Here is a 13,116-nt window from a genome sequence, read left to right as displayed (position 1 = left end):
AGCATCCCTTAGGCTGTGTCGAGGCATCAACTCTGGCACTCTGGAGAGTCTGCAATAGAGCCAGAACAAGGCACGAAAGAGAGTTTCCAATACACCCCATGTGAACTGCTATATCTCAGCTCTTAGTAAGGAGGTCGTCAGTGATTCTACAATGCGGGCATGGACAGTTCATCAATGTCTGGTGCAGAGAGTGGAACTTTGAAGGCAGATGGTTATGGGGGACACTTGAAAAAGGTGAGAGTGAGAGCTTGAAAAAGGCAAGAGGGAGAGGGAGCAACCTTTACAGGGGCAGCATCCAGATCAAGCCATGAGATGGCCAATTAAATGGCTTGCTTAACTGTTGAAAGACCAGCCTTAGCATCTTGCAAGTAGTCTGCTCTTGACCTGTGAGAGCCTATCACCAAGGGGAGGGGGCACTCCCTCTCCTGTTCCTCCTGTTCTCCCACTTCCTGATTCGTAAAATGGTTCCTTGAAGCTGCAACAGAAAGTGCATCCTCATCATGCCGACTGGCAAGAGAGAGTGAAGTAGCTAGGCCATCACTCCTATCACAGGCCTGGGGTGGTGGCTCCGAAACAGCAGTGACAGCATCAGTGGAGGGGCCACCAGGCTGTAAATTAAGAACAAGGGTGTTAATCTGAGCAAACTCAGAGGCTAATGTGTCCAGAAGTGTGATGAGCCAAAGGTTCATCACAGTTCTGTTTCTTAGCGTTGGAGGCGTCACCCTGTGTGTGCCTGTGATGTTTAGAACCAGAAGGGGGGCTGAGTGCAGGCTGAAGGAGGCAAGCCAGCCTCAGCAACGCCACTGTCAAACCTGGCAAACAGCATACAGCTGCAATTAATGCAAGCATTGTCTGTCAGTGCCTGCCAAGGTGTTCGATGCCAAGACATGATGAAACATCTGTCATAACCATCTTCTGGACTGAGAGGGACCAAGCAGGAGTCACAAACGGAGAGCATGATCGGCTTCAGCACAGAGTTTCTGTCACAAACCAGCAAGGGGTGTAGCCCAAGGGATAAGATGATCTAACGGAGGGAACAAGCCCGTTCCTACCCCACACAGACATTGCCAAGGTTAGCGCACCTCCGCACGTGTAGCCACCTATAACACCATAAGGCTACTGATGTAGCAGTAGAGCAAGAAACACTCAGCTACAAATCCAGTTAAACCAGCACTTTAACATTAAACACCGTAGGGTCAGCGTTGTAGCAGTAAAACAGGAAGCACTCAGCTACAAATCCAATGAAACCATCACCTGTACCTCTATAAGGCTAGCGATGTAGGATGAGCGAGAAGTGTGCAGCTACAAACTCCAAACTCCACTAGTGCCACAGGTAATTCACACGAGTCACTCTGGTAGGGGTAATTACACGTAATCACTGTAAACAAGTGATAAGTCAAGGAGCAAAAAAAAACACTCTCCACTATGGTTTCCCAAATGTTGACACAGTTGTTGTAATAAGGTGAAAACACCCCAGCGAGACAGGTCAGATAAGTATTAAAACCACAAGTATCAGAGAAGTGTACAATAGTAAATCACCCGCAATAAGCGGAGGCGCTAAACTATTAGCGTGTTAAGCTAAGCGGGTAAGTTAGTAAGACACACCCACCAGGAAAATAAATGTAGCTACCTACCTGGAAAAGTCTGACGACTCGGGGTTTGGTGAAACTCCCGGCAGAAATGAGCACTGGCTATGCAGCCTCTGGGTGATCAACACATAGCTCCAACCGATGGGTTATGAGGGTATTGACATAGGTGGTGAACGCTCATCAGTGGCGGCTGGTGACTCAAAAAATTGGGGAGGACAGGAGGAAAACCAACATGACGCATTAAACTATATCATTGTCCCACCTGATGAAATCGGAGGGGTGGGGGACAATTTTATTTGCCAATAAAACAATTTGCTTGAGTGGTGAAAAGGCTGCTTCTTTAAAGACATTTAGCATATACATATTGTCTCTAAACAAAGAAGTGATCATTTTAGCCATGGAGTGGATCAAATGTGTCTTTTTACCAACAAAGTGAAATTCAAACTTATAGTACTGTTCTATTGCGACAACAAATTTATGATCTCATCAAAAACAGACAACATATCACATGATTTACATGTGTTTCCTATATATTTTCTTAGTATACAGAAATATATAAAGTAGCACAAAGCTTATGATGTGATACAGGTTCAGATCAGTGCTGAATACAAGAAAGATTGAACACTAAAAACATTCACAGATCTAAAAGTGTTGGTTCACATCAGAAAGTATTAATGCATGTATCAAATACATGACTTACACACTCTGATCTATGTGCACGACATACAAAATATAGTCTACAAAGCTGACTTGGGGTGTTAACATGAACACAAAACTCACGGTTCAGAACATATCACGGATTTGAGTCACGGATCAGATCATTATTAGGATCAGCGGAAAAAAGGGGGGTGACAAATAAAACTTTGTTTTCTATTTATTCTGTAACACATTTACAGCCAGAAACAGCAAGGAACTTTTGCCTATGGTCTTAAATGAAAACAACATTTAAGATGTCCAATGTTTAAATAAAATAAAATAAAATAAAATATATAAAATATTCAATGCTCAGTTATTGCAACATGAGGCATGAAACCTTCCTCTTTTAAACAGTGAATGAAACAGCCTCTGTCCGCATCATCAAAGCTTGATGATAACAAACATTCACCGCTAACGTCAGTTAGCAGCTAGATGCTAATTAGCTGCTCAGCTGCAGCACATTAAACAGCAGGTAAACATAACTCAAATGTCACATCGGACCCGTTAGATGCTGGATTGATCGTTGCTCTTCAAAATCCCTGTTAACGTTAGCGACATGCTGTCTGTCCATGACTTGTACTTACAGCAGTTTGTTTACTTTGCCTTAAATGAGACATTAAACTTTGCAATTAATCCACAGTTCATATGCCTGCCGAACTGTGGGGGGCGATCCGTATGGATCACGGATCAACTACAATCTGTTACACCACTAGTTAACACTATTACACTTATTCTAATTACTTTAAGCTTATTACTCAATATACGACTCAGCTTAAAAACGAACTAAAGAAACTGTCAGAGGCAAGCAGCCAGACCTCCTGCACTCATTCACTAATCACACATCAACAGGTGACTGAACAACCACTCAATTAAAAACAATGAGTGAGTCCAGACAGCTCACTGTAACTGCAACAAGCAAACTAACGTTACCCACAACACATTATATGATCTCTGCTGCATTCTTGTTAAGGAGATAAATTCACACAACAGCCACAGAGACATTTAACCATCAGAAATTAAATTAGCAACCAAAGAGACAGAGAGAGAGAAGCTGTATCTGACGTTATCTGATGTCTTCTTCTTTCTTTCATGGAGATGAAGTATTCATGTCATAACGTCCATTTGTGACTGTTGGTCATCTTGTTTGTTAGTTAACAGAACTTTATGGCTGCTGCTTAACCAGTCTGATATCATTAGCAACAATGACAAACAAGCTAACTTTCCTGGTTGTTTCTCCGGTTGCTTCTCTCTCCAGCCTCCCGGCAGCGTCCTGCTGCTGCTGCGCCGATAATTTCTCCCATTAGCTTAACAACAGTCTTTAACAGTCCTTCCATGGATGTATAAAGAGTCCTTCAGGCTGCTACAACAAGCCAGCTGTTGCATTGACTAATGCAAGGAGCTATCTACTGCTACTCTGCCTTACAGTGGAGAGAATTGAAGATGAAATCTGGAAACTATCATTGGACCAACTTGATGTCAATATTGCATTCTGGTTGTTGATTGGTAAGGGAGGACAGCCTCCCTTGGAGCGTCATTTTACGTATCATGGCCAATCACAGATTAGCATGAAAAAAAAAAGAAATACATTAAGTCCAATGTAAGAGATCCCGCCCTGCGGAGGACAGCAGGCACCCGTCCTCCTCTGTCTCCCCCCTCCACTTCACACACTGCCCTTTCTCCTCCTGCCCTGCAGGTGTTGTTGTTGAAACATTTTAAACAGAATTTCAGTAATGGATTTTTTCCAAAGAACAGAGAAAAAATACTTTATAAATAATACTGAGATTTGTAATGGTTTATTTCAACCAAATATTCTTTTTTATATTTCGATTCCTTTTTGCCTCTCAAAAAAAAGGAGGATCAACGTCCTCTGCCTCTATGGACCAGCCTCAACTGGCGCTGATGCTAGCTAATCCTAATGACATACATGACCTGCACGGTTAGGTGAGAAGATGAAAAGGAGACGACTGCTGGGTGCCAGGTCTCTTTATCAGGTTGCTTGCATCACCCAGGTCACACTTTTGACTTTGTTAGAATTCCTTACAGATTTATTGTCTCTCCTCATGAAAACATCTCTTCCATTTATTATTAATACAAAGACATGACAGCTGAGGACTCAGGACTTGTGTGTGTTTGTGTGTGTGTGTGTGTGTGTGTGTGTGTGTGTGTGTGTGTGTGTGTGATACATATCTGTGTGTCATGTGTTATGTGTATTAGTTATATGTATAGTATACCTTTCACAGTCATCTGGATTCATAGTGATATGAGCATCTGAGAAAAAAAGTGTTATATATTTCTATCATTTTCACAAGGCATTGATTTACATTGTGAAGGATATTTACTCATTCCAATCTCTGTCTTTGCAGAAAGGCAGAGAGGTATGATATGCACATGATTTCTCACCAATAAACAACACGGGAGAAAACTGCTTTGAGAATTTCTCATGTCATTTCGTCAGGAATAAAATGAATAAAGACAAAGAGTATGACCTTTAGAGGCTGTTTAGGACGGCTCACTCAGTTAATAAATGTAAAAAGGGGGGCAGAAGAAGAAAAGAATAAGGGAAGGTAGAAGGAGCTCTAATAAAAAAATCAATTTTAATCAAATCAATCACTGAAAGAAAAAAAGTCAGTCAGTTTCATCACTTTTATATTTTGTCCTTTTTCACCGAGTGTCTAAAACATAAAAACCTTTACAAAGCCTTTGTAGAATCTGTTCTACTGACAAGAGACTGTTTTGGAGCTGGTCTACTAATATTGAACAACTTCAAGTTCAAGTTTTATTTTTATTTGTCCTCAGAGGGCAATTGATTGTGCAGCAGAGGTTCATATAAAACCTACAGTAAAAAACACTGTTGAAACTGTTGACAGCATTCTCAGTACTTTTCAGATAGAGAAGAGAAGAGCTATTCAGAAGAGAAGTTATTTGTTTGTGTGTGTTTGTTTGCATTATGCAACCAACTACATATAGTTATATAGATTTCTGGACATCCCTAACAAGGTAAGGTTTTACTTGGTGCAAGCATGAACCTGTTAACACTAGATTTTGTCTTATTCTTTTGATTATTTATCTATTATTTAGTGGGAAAACCTTTGTCTGAGTTTATTTTTTAAATGTCAGTATCTGTCAAAAGGTCACATAGGAAGCAGAACCAGATGCAGCTCTGATGTGTTTTCACTTACAATACCTCTGAGAGGATAATGGGTATGGGTACATGACAATACACGGTGAAAGTCTACTGCTTTCAATTGATTTTAAATCCTGTAGCACTTGCATTAACATTTTAAGGACGGGGACTTTCACACTGGTAGCTCTGTGGACAAAAAATGTGGCCTTCCTCATTAATTCCAGTGAGACTACTCTGTGGGTGCTGTAGGGGATCATATCACAGAGAGCTCTGGAAAAAAAACACACAGGGTAAAAAGATGGTTTTCTCTACTTTTTCTGCCGCATAATGAAACGTCATACAATGCACTCAATAATGTGTCAGTCTGAATAGAAGTTAGAATACCCTGTAGCATCAGAATTAAGGAAGAATTAATTTATCACGTTTAATTTGTTGCATAATTGGACGTCAATGTGATACAAACCACTGTGAAAATAACTGACTATAGGCCATCTAAAGAGCTACTTTACTACAGTAGAAGTGTTTCATTAAAATTAAGATTATTAATGCATTCATCAGGCTCTAGTCTATGTTATAAAAGTCATAGATATGTTATTGAAAAATAATAAGTATAAGTAATCTTATAAATGCACTTGTTTTGATAAAAACTCCACACACTTGAAGAATACAGTATGATTTTAATCACCAGATTTATGGGTTTTAAAGAAGATATGAAAGTTTAAAAAACTATTGACCTTAACCTAAAAAATATTGCACGAATATATATAATTTAATCCATTAATATTATTCAATGACATTCTTAATTTAATGGGTTTTTTGCTTCTATTAGACTGTGTAAACTAAGCTGTACATTAAGCAAGATATAAAAGGACATTTTGACTTGTCACAGCAGGGAAAACACAGGTGTGACTAATAATGTCAACCATGACTCTGTTCCACTAGTGAGGCAGCATGAACAATGACAGCGGCGCACCTAAATGAAATGCAGCCATCTTTAACATTATTAGTTGCACCTCTTTGGCAAATCAGAGTGTCCTGTGTGAGAAAGCCTAAATCAGATGGTAGTTCTGTTTTAATATGGATTTGTAGTAATGAAAATACATCGGAAGCTGAAGTGCTGGCTGGTAAATGTACAGATTTGAGACATAAATAAAACCAGTTCTATTCGAAGGAAATATGCACAGTAAGTGACGTGTTTACACCTTTTAATGTCAGAGAAAAGCAGCAAAAAAGTAAGAGGAAGATTTTTCACTTCCTTTCCTCTCCTTTGTATTAATCTCTGTCTCTCCCTCCCTTCCATCTGAGCAGTGGCTGGATACTCTAGCCGGAGTTCAGAGATTTGGTTTAATCCACGCAGAGCCAACCAGCTGCTTAAACACCTTCTCAGATGGAAAAGTGAAGCCTCTCAGTGACAGCTGTTTCCCGAAATTTTATTATCTATGACTGTTTCCTGTGTGGAGGAGGAGCTAATTTGTCAGTCTCCGAGATGAGAGACACATTAAGAAATAGAATTAGACTAATGAAACTGAAAAATGACAGCTATTAGTGTGTGCGTGCGTGTGTATGTGTGTTTCCAGTTTCCATTCTTTTTGCCTGCCAACATAAATTGTCATTCAGTCTTTTTCTCTGTTATATATGATGCTTTCCCTCTACAGCTTTCCAGAATAAACACTAAAGTGAAAGTGTTTGCAGTGTGAAATCCAGAGGAAATTGAGAAAAGGAAAGAAATCAATAATGTGATTCATTTCCTTTTTCTGTGGATATAATATTGTTTTCCTACTGTCTTTTTAATTTCAGAACCATCTAATTACCTTTTGTTTCTTTTGGTGCTATAGATGAGTAGAACTGCACATTTTGCAGTTTGTCACCTTTTTTCACTAGTTTGTCACTAGTTTTTGTTTTTAATGACACTCTAAGCTGTGATAAAATTGACAGAGATTTGATGAGATTGATGTATCACAATTGATTTGAACCTGGTTCTCTGTGAAAATCTGGGGATCAACCAAAGATGCAACTTCACCAAGGTGTCTAAATCCTACCTTCTGTTATTACAAAATAAAGTAGTAATATTATTGCTACTTTTATTAAGTTTTTGTTATTTTTACGTGTTGCAGATAGCCTCTCTGGAGGCAAGATGAGTCTGAATCCCCATATGAGCTGAGTCTGTCTGTGCAGAGTAGTGAGTCTTAGCCTTAATGTACCCTTGAGCAAGGCACTTTTCCACTGACTTCTCCAGTAAAGCTGCTTATTATGCAACTCTGAAAGAATGTGATTATACTAATCTCCTCCCATGCTCGAATGTGATTCAGAAACTAGCTGAAAAAGTGAAAGTGGGCTCTGCAAAGAAAGTTAATTTGAAACAGGAGCTCCAGGACGATCACTGGAACATTTTTACTCTTGAGTAATTTGTTTTGTTGTTTACGTGCAGATAGCCAGAGGCAGGAAGTGAGCCTAGGAGGTGGGGCTTCCCGACAGTGCTTCTATGACCTCACTCCCAGCAGCCAATACCAGATCAGCGTTCACACCCAGATGCAGGAAATGGAGGGCCCTGCTGTCTCCATCACTGACATGACACGTATGTTTCAAATGTTTTCTATATTGTGTATATATTCATGATTATGTTCTCATCTATGCCTCTGCACTCAGGACAAAACAGTTAAGTGGAACATCTTTGAGTTGCATTTTCAACTTTTCATCAACATTTTTAAGGAAGTTAAGTCTCACTGAAACCTTTATCTGCTTTTCTCTCAATTTTCACCCCTTTCTTCGTTTTCTCCAATTATAATTTCCATCTGTCCTTAAGTGTCTTTTTCTCCATCCGCCCCTTCCTGTAGACACGTTCTACATCTGTCTAACATCTGTCCAACACTGTCTCTTCTACCTTCAGCATTCTTTACTTGGGTCTCTCTCTCTCTCTCTCTCTCTCTGTCTGTGAAGATTAAGGCTGCTGTTGCAATTCATTGGTCAGTTGATGAGTTTAGATAGATAGATAGATAGATAGATAGATAGATAGATAGATAGATAGATAGATAGATAGATAGATAGATAGATAGATAGATAGATAGATAGATTGATTGATTGATTGATTGATTGATTGATAGATAGATAGATGTGCTCATTGTGCAGAATCGGGCTGCAACTAACGATTTTCATTATCGATTAAACTGTCATCCAAAGCCCAAGATGCAACTAAAAAAGTTTTGCCTTGACCTGACCAACAGTTCATAACCCACCAATAATCAGTTTACCATTATGAAGACACCTGAAAAAATTCACATTTAAGAAGCTGGAAGCAGAGAATTTCAGCATTTTCTCTTAAAAATGGACTCAAAATGATTATTTGATCATCAAAATAGTTGACAACTAATTATCTGTCAATTGACTCATCATTCCAGCCACTAATCGTTGCAGCTCTAATGCAGAATGGCTCCTTTCAGAGTTTGAAATTATGATGAAGGTATTATATTGAAGGGTCGTTATTAAATGCATTAACATTAAAGTTTAATGATGAAGCTGGTTGAGATGGAGCTAATTTTAACTACTTGATATAGTATTGAGTAGTTTATTCTGTAACAGTACAACATTTTATAAGATGTTCACATCCTGCAAAGTAACTATAGCTGTCACTCAGATGTAGTGGAGTAAAAAGTACAATAATTAAGTAGCATGTAATGTAAATAGTAAATAAAGCACGTATGTTGCTTGTATTTACTTACTTTCAAACACTATCCACAGATACATGGACAAAGAAACAATAAAGACATGAAACAGTAGACAGAGGAAGTACGTCAACAACTGTAATGAGGTGGTTCTCTGCTACAATGTACCACTAAACAGAAAAGTTCATGACGGATTCAAACACATTTACAAATTATTAGTTTTGTCCCCAAAAAGTTACTTTGGAAGCTGAAGAAACATTCTGTTGAGAACATTGTATCTAATTTCATATGTGCTCCTTCTGTGGGCAGTCGCTGATGTTTCCAACATGATTTACTCACTGTGCTCTGGTTTGACAGAACCTATTGCTTTCTGCAAAGTAATTGGCTTGGCACTGAGGCATACCTCAACCTGAGGCTGTTTTTTAACTCTAAAAAACAGCCTCTGGTCAGACAGATACCAGACTGATGAAAATACTTTTGCTGTCCCCAACTTATAGAAGGAACGGAGGATAGTTGTATAGAAAGAAAGCAGAAAGATGTAATCTGACTGCTGTGTGACTGCTCAGTGATGGAGACAAAGATAGATACAACAAAACACAGCAGCTGGATTGCTCATGTACCTATAGGTTGTAAATACAGATTGCACTAGAAATCTTTCTCCTGTAAATGTCTAGAACCCGACTGTCGGTGGCAGGGAGAGGATTAGGAAACTTTCAGCTTAATAGGAACAAGCTACTGCTGTCTCTCATTGACAGCTTATTGACTGTGTGTGTGTGTGTGGTCGGCAGATAAACATAATGATGGTGCCCCTTGTCACTGCCATGATGATCGATGACCTTATCTTGTTTCCCTGTGTGTGTGTGTGTGTGTGTGTGTGTGTGTGTGTCCAGTGCCCGCACCCACTCAGGCTCCAACTGAACCCCCTCCCACAGAGCCCCCTCCCACCATCCCGCCCGCTAAAGAAGGTGAGCAAGCAGCTAAACACAAACACAAACACACACACATTCATTCATATATTATTCTTCTCTAATGTTTCAGGTCATCTTTATAGCGCTCTGATTACTTCTCATGGTAACTGCAGTAACTTGACACCAAAATGATGTATCATTTGATGAAAAGCATTATAAGTTAGTAACTTGTTGCAACAGATACTTGCATGAGGTCAGCAAAAGTGAGCCCAAAAAGTCAACACTTTAAGTTGATTTGTGATTTAAATGATATTTTAACCAATTTTGGTTGCTCATGTTGGTTTTTGGATGTATATTGTATACAGTATCTGTAAATCTGAAATATATGATATTTCTAGTTTCTTTACTCTGATATTTTGTTAAAATAAAACATAAATAAACAAAAAAGCCTATTTTTTGTGCAGAGCTATTCAGTTGTTGCATTTACAAACTTGAATCCACTTCAAGAGTTTGTGAAATTGGATCAGGGACTGTATTGGCAGAAACCTAAAATGAAATGATTTTGATTAGGAAAAAATGTAACCAAAGTATACAAATTAGTCGTGCTGAAATTTAAAACAGTGATCACCACCACTCTTGGCAACGTAATTCATGCTGCTCTTTCCTGCTTTTGAGAGCAGAAAAGAAAAAATAATCTAGCAATTAGAGTAAGTTTGTTATGTTACTATGTACAGCACTCTGTACACAACTGCAAACTATGTTCAGTTTCCAAACAATCAGCAGTGACCTGGAAGGAAATCTGGGGGCACTCTAACCAAATCAGTGATCGTAACTTAATAGTAAGCAAAGAGGAAAAGTCAAAAAACACTTCAGTGTCTCACACAGGAAGTCGCTGAGACATGTACGCACTTTATTCCACAATTAATTTATTGTGTGAGCCACACACAGGCCACTGTGGGCTGCAGCCAACGCCAAAACAAACAAATTCTACTCTTATCCTGGTTTATTATCTTTTTAAGGCAGACCTAACCTGATCACTGCCACCCAGCTTCAGTACAGTTTCTGCTTAGTCCCAAAATCCTCCAACTACCAACCACAATATGGGCACCAGCTGACATTGCAGGTTTAACCCGTTAGTAACTACAGTATGTTCATGCTGGCTAGTAATTCTAAAACTATAATAAGCTATAAAATAATCTTAAGAACTTGTTAACAGCAATGAAATACTAATGTTAATTACATCATTTACTCACTAAAAAGCAGCAAAGCAAAAGGAGAAGCTGTCCGTGAGGGACATGTAATACACATTTTACATGTCCTTCATGGGCTACATTGTGCGTTTTCTCTGTGCATAACAATTTATAGGGGGGCTTATTATATATGTGATGTCCTAACTGTAGGAGAAGCTGTCTGTATGTACAGCCTCGCATGAATGTTGGCCTGACAAAGACCATACAGGTTGAAACGTTGCATTAGTAAAAACTTCTGAGGTTGCCAATTTCAATGTGAGACAGCCTCTCCTTTTCCTTTTTCATAGCAACTTAATGGAAAACCTCAATTAATTGCAATTTAAACAAGAACAAGAAAATTACTCATGAGACAAGACAGGCAAATATTCTCACTGTAGATGGCCTGACAAGCCTTGGAAGATTAGGAACAAAGGGGTACAGGTTCATAGTCCAACCCTCCACCACTTACCCAGACGATCCTCCTCCTCTGTTCCCGTCTGATGGGCTCAGGTAAAAGGTTGACCTGCAACACAAACTCCACAGACATGATCTGACACACCCGCTGAGCCCGTCTGTAAGCATTTCTGTCTAAGTTTCTGACCTTTGTCAGACCATTGCCTCTGTCTGTAATGACAGGCAACCTTTACTCAGGACAGAGCCATAAAGAAAAAAGAGAGTAAAGTGTGTCTGTAAGTGAGAGAGAAACAGCAAAAACAAGAGGAAAAGTGTCAAACAAAGTGATGGGCAAGATAAAAAGAGAGCATGCAGATGGGAGTGGACAGAAAGAGAGACAAACGGAGAGACAGGCACAAAGGTAGCTACAGCCAGAAAGACATAAGAAAAAGACATCCGGTATAAAAGCAGAGACAGAGAGAATGATAGACAGAGGAGAGCGTGATCGAGACAGATATTAACAGGTAGAGGAGAGAATAAATAAGTCTCATCATGGCTTTCAGCCAAATAAAACCTTGTAATCAAAAGATTCTGCAGCTGACCTTTAACTTGACATTTCTGACAAGCATGAGACCTTCCACTGTAAAAACTGTACAATAATAGGTCGGTTCTTTTAAGAAAAATAATAACACCTTCAGAGTATATTTTTGTCAAATTTTCTTCTCTTCTCTTCTTTCAGCCATTTTCCCTTATAAACAGTGTAAATACAGTTAAGGATTTTCTGGGCTTTTATGGGAGCTGACATGGTTATGAACAGGGTTTGAAATTTAGCGAAGAATTGGAGTTTGAAATGTTATTAAAACCACAAAACAACTTTACAGCAGCAAATATAAGGCTACTGGGAGTCATTGAGAAGGATAAAAGCAGAAGGAAAAGTCACTGCTTGACCAGGAATGTGAATGAGCAGCTGACAGAAGGAAAAAAAAATACTCAATTGGATATGTAGTGGCATATTTTTCAGAAAAAAATAATTTGAAACTCTGACTTGTGTGCACTAAACCTTTAAACTCCACAGCGTGCTAATTGATCTGTAGAGCCAGTCTTTACATATTTATCCTGTTCCAGGGGATATACGGTATATATATTTGCAGTGCTTCATACTATGCATATATTATTCATACTCTGAGTATATGAGGCAGCCCCTTAACATTTAACTTGTGCTTTGTCCTCCACTGACCTTCATTCTGTATGAGATTGCTTTTTTAAATGCAGAGACAAATCTGTCTGTCTGTCATTCTGTGTAGTGTGTAAGGAGGCCAAGGCTGACCTGGCATTCCTGGTCGATGGCTCCTGGTCCATCGGAGACGACAACTTCATGAAGATTACACGTTTCCTCTATAGCACTATGGGATCATTGGATCTGATTGGACCAGACGGCACCCAGGTGAGTTATGTGACCACACCCTCACCTACAGCGCTTCAGTTCACCTCAGACTGAATGTTGGGCCTCAGAGGAAG

General features: G+C 39.3%; 1 protein-coding gene across 4 annotated transcripts in view; it reads left to right on the top strand.

Annotated features, from left to right (window-relative positions):
* col14a1a (collagen, type XIV, alpha 1a) overlaps positions 1-13,116 on the top strand; it is a 150,330-nt gene that overhangs the window by 66,942 nt on the left and 70,272 nt on the right. For all 4 annotated transcript variants that reach the window (XM_044359600.1, XM_044359599.1, XM_044359602.1 and 1 more), the window contains 3 exons: positions 7,838-7,984; positions 9,959-10,033; positions 12,903-13,042. In XM_044359600.1, coding sequence (XP_044215535.1) covers positions 7,838-7,984; positions 9,959-10,033; positions 12,903-13,042 — 362 coding nt within the window. The remainder of the gene's footprint in view (positions 1-7,837; positions 7,985-9,958; positions 10,034-12,902; positions 13,043-13,116) is intronic.

Source organism: Thunnus albacares, chromosome 8 (assembly GCF_914725855.1).
Source record: "Thunnus albacares chromosome 8, fThuAlb1.1, whole genome shotgun sequence".
Taxonomy (NCBI): Eukaryota; Metazoa; Chordata; class Actinopteri; order Scombriformes; family Scombridae; genus Thunnus; species Thunnus albacares.
This window is presented reverse-complemented; position numbering and strand designations above follow the sequence as displayed.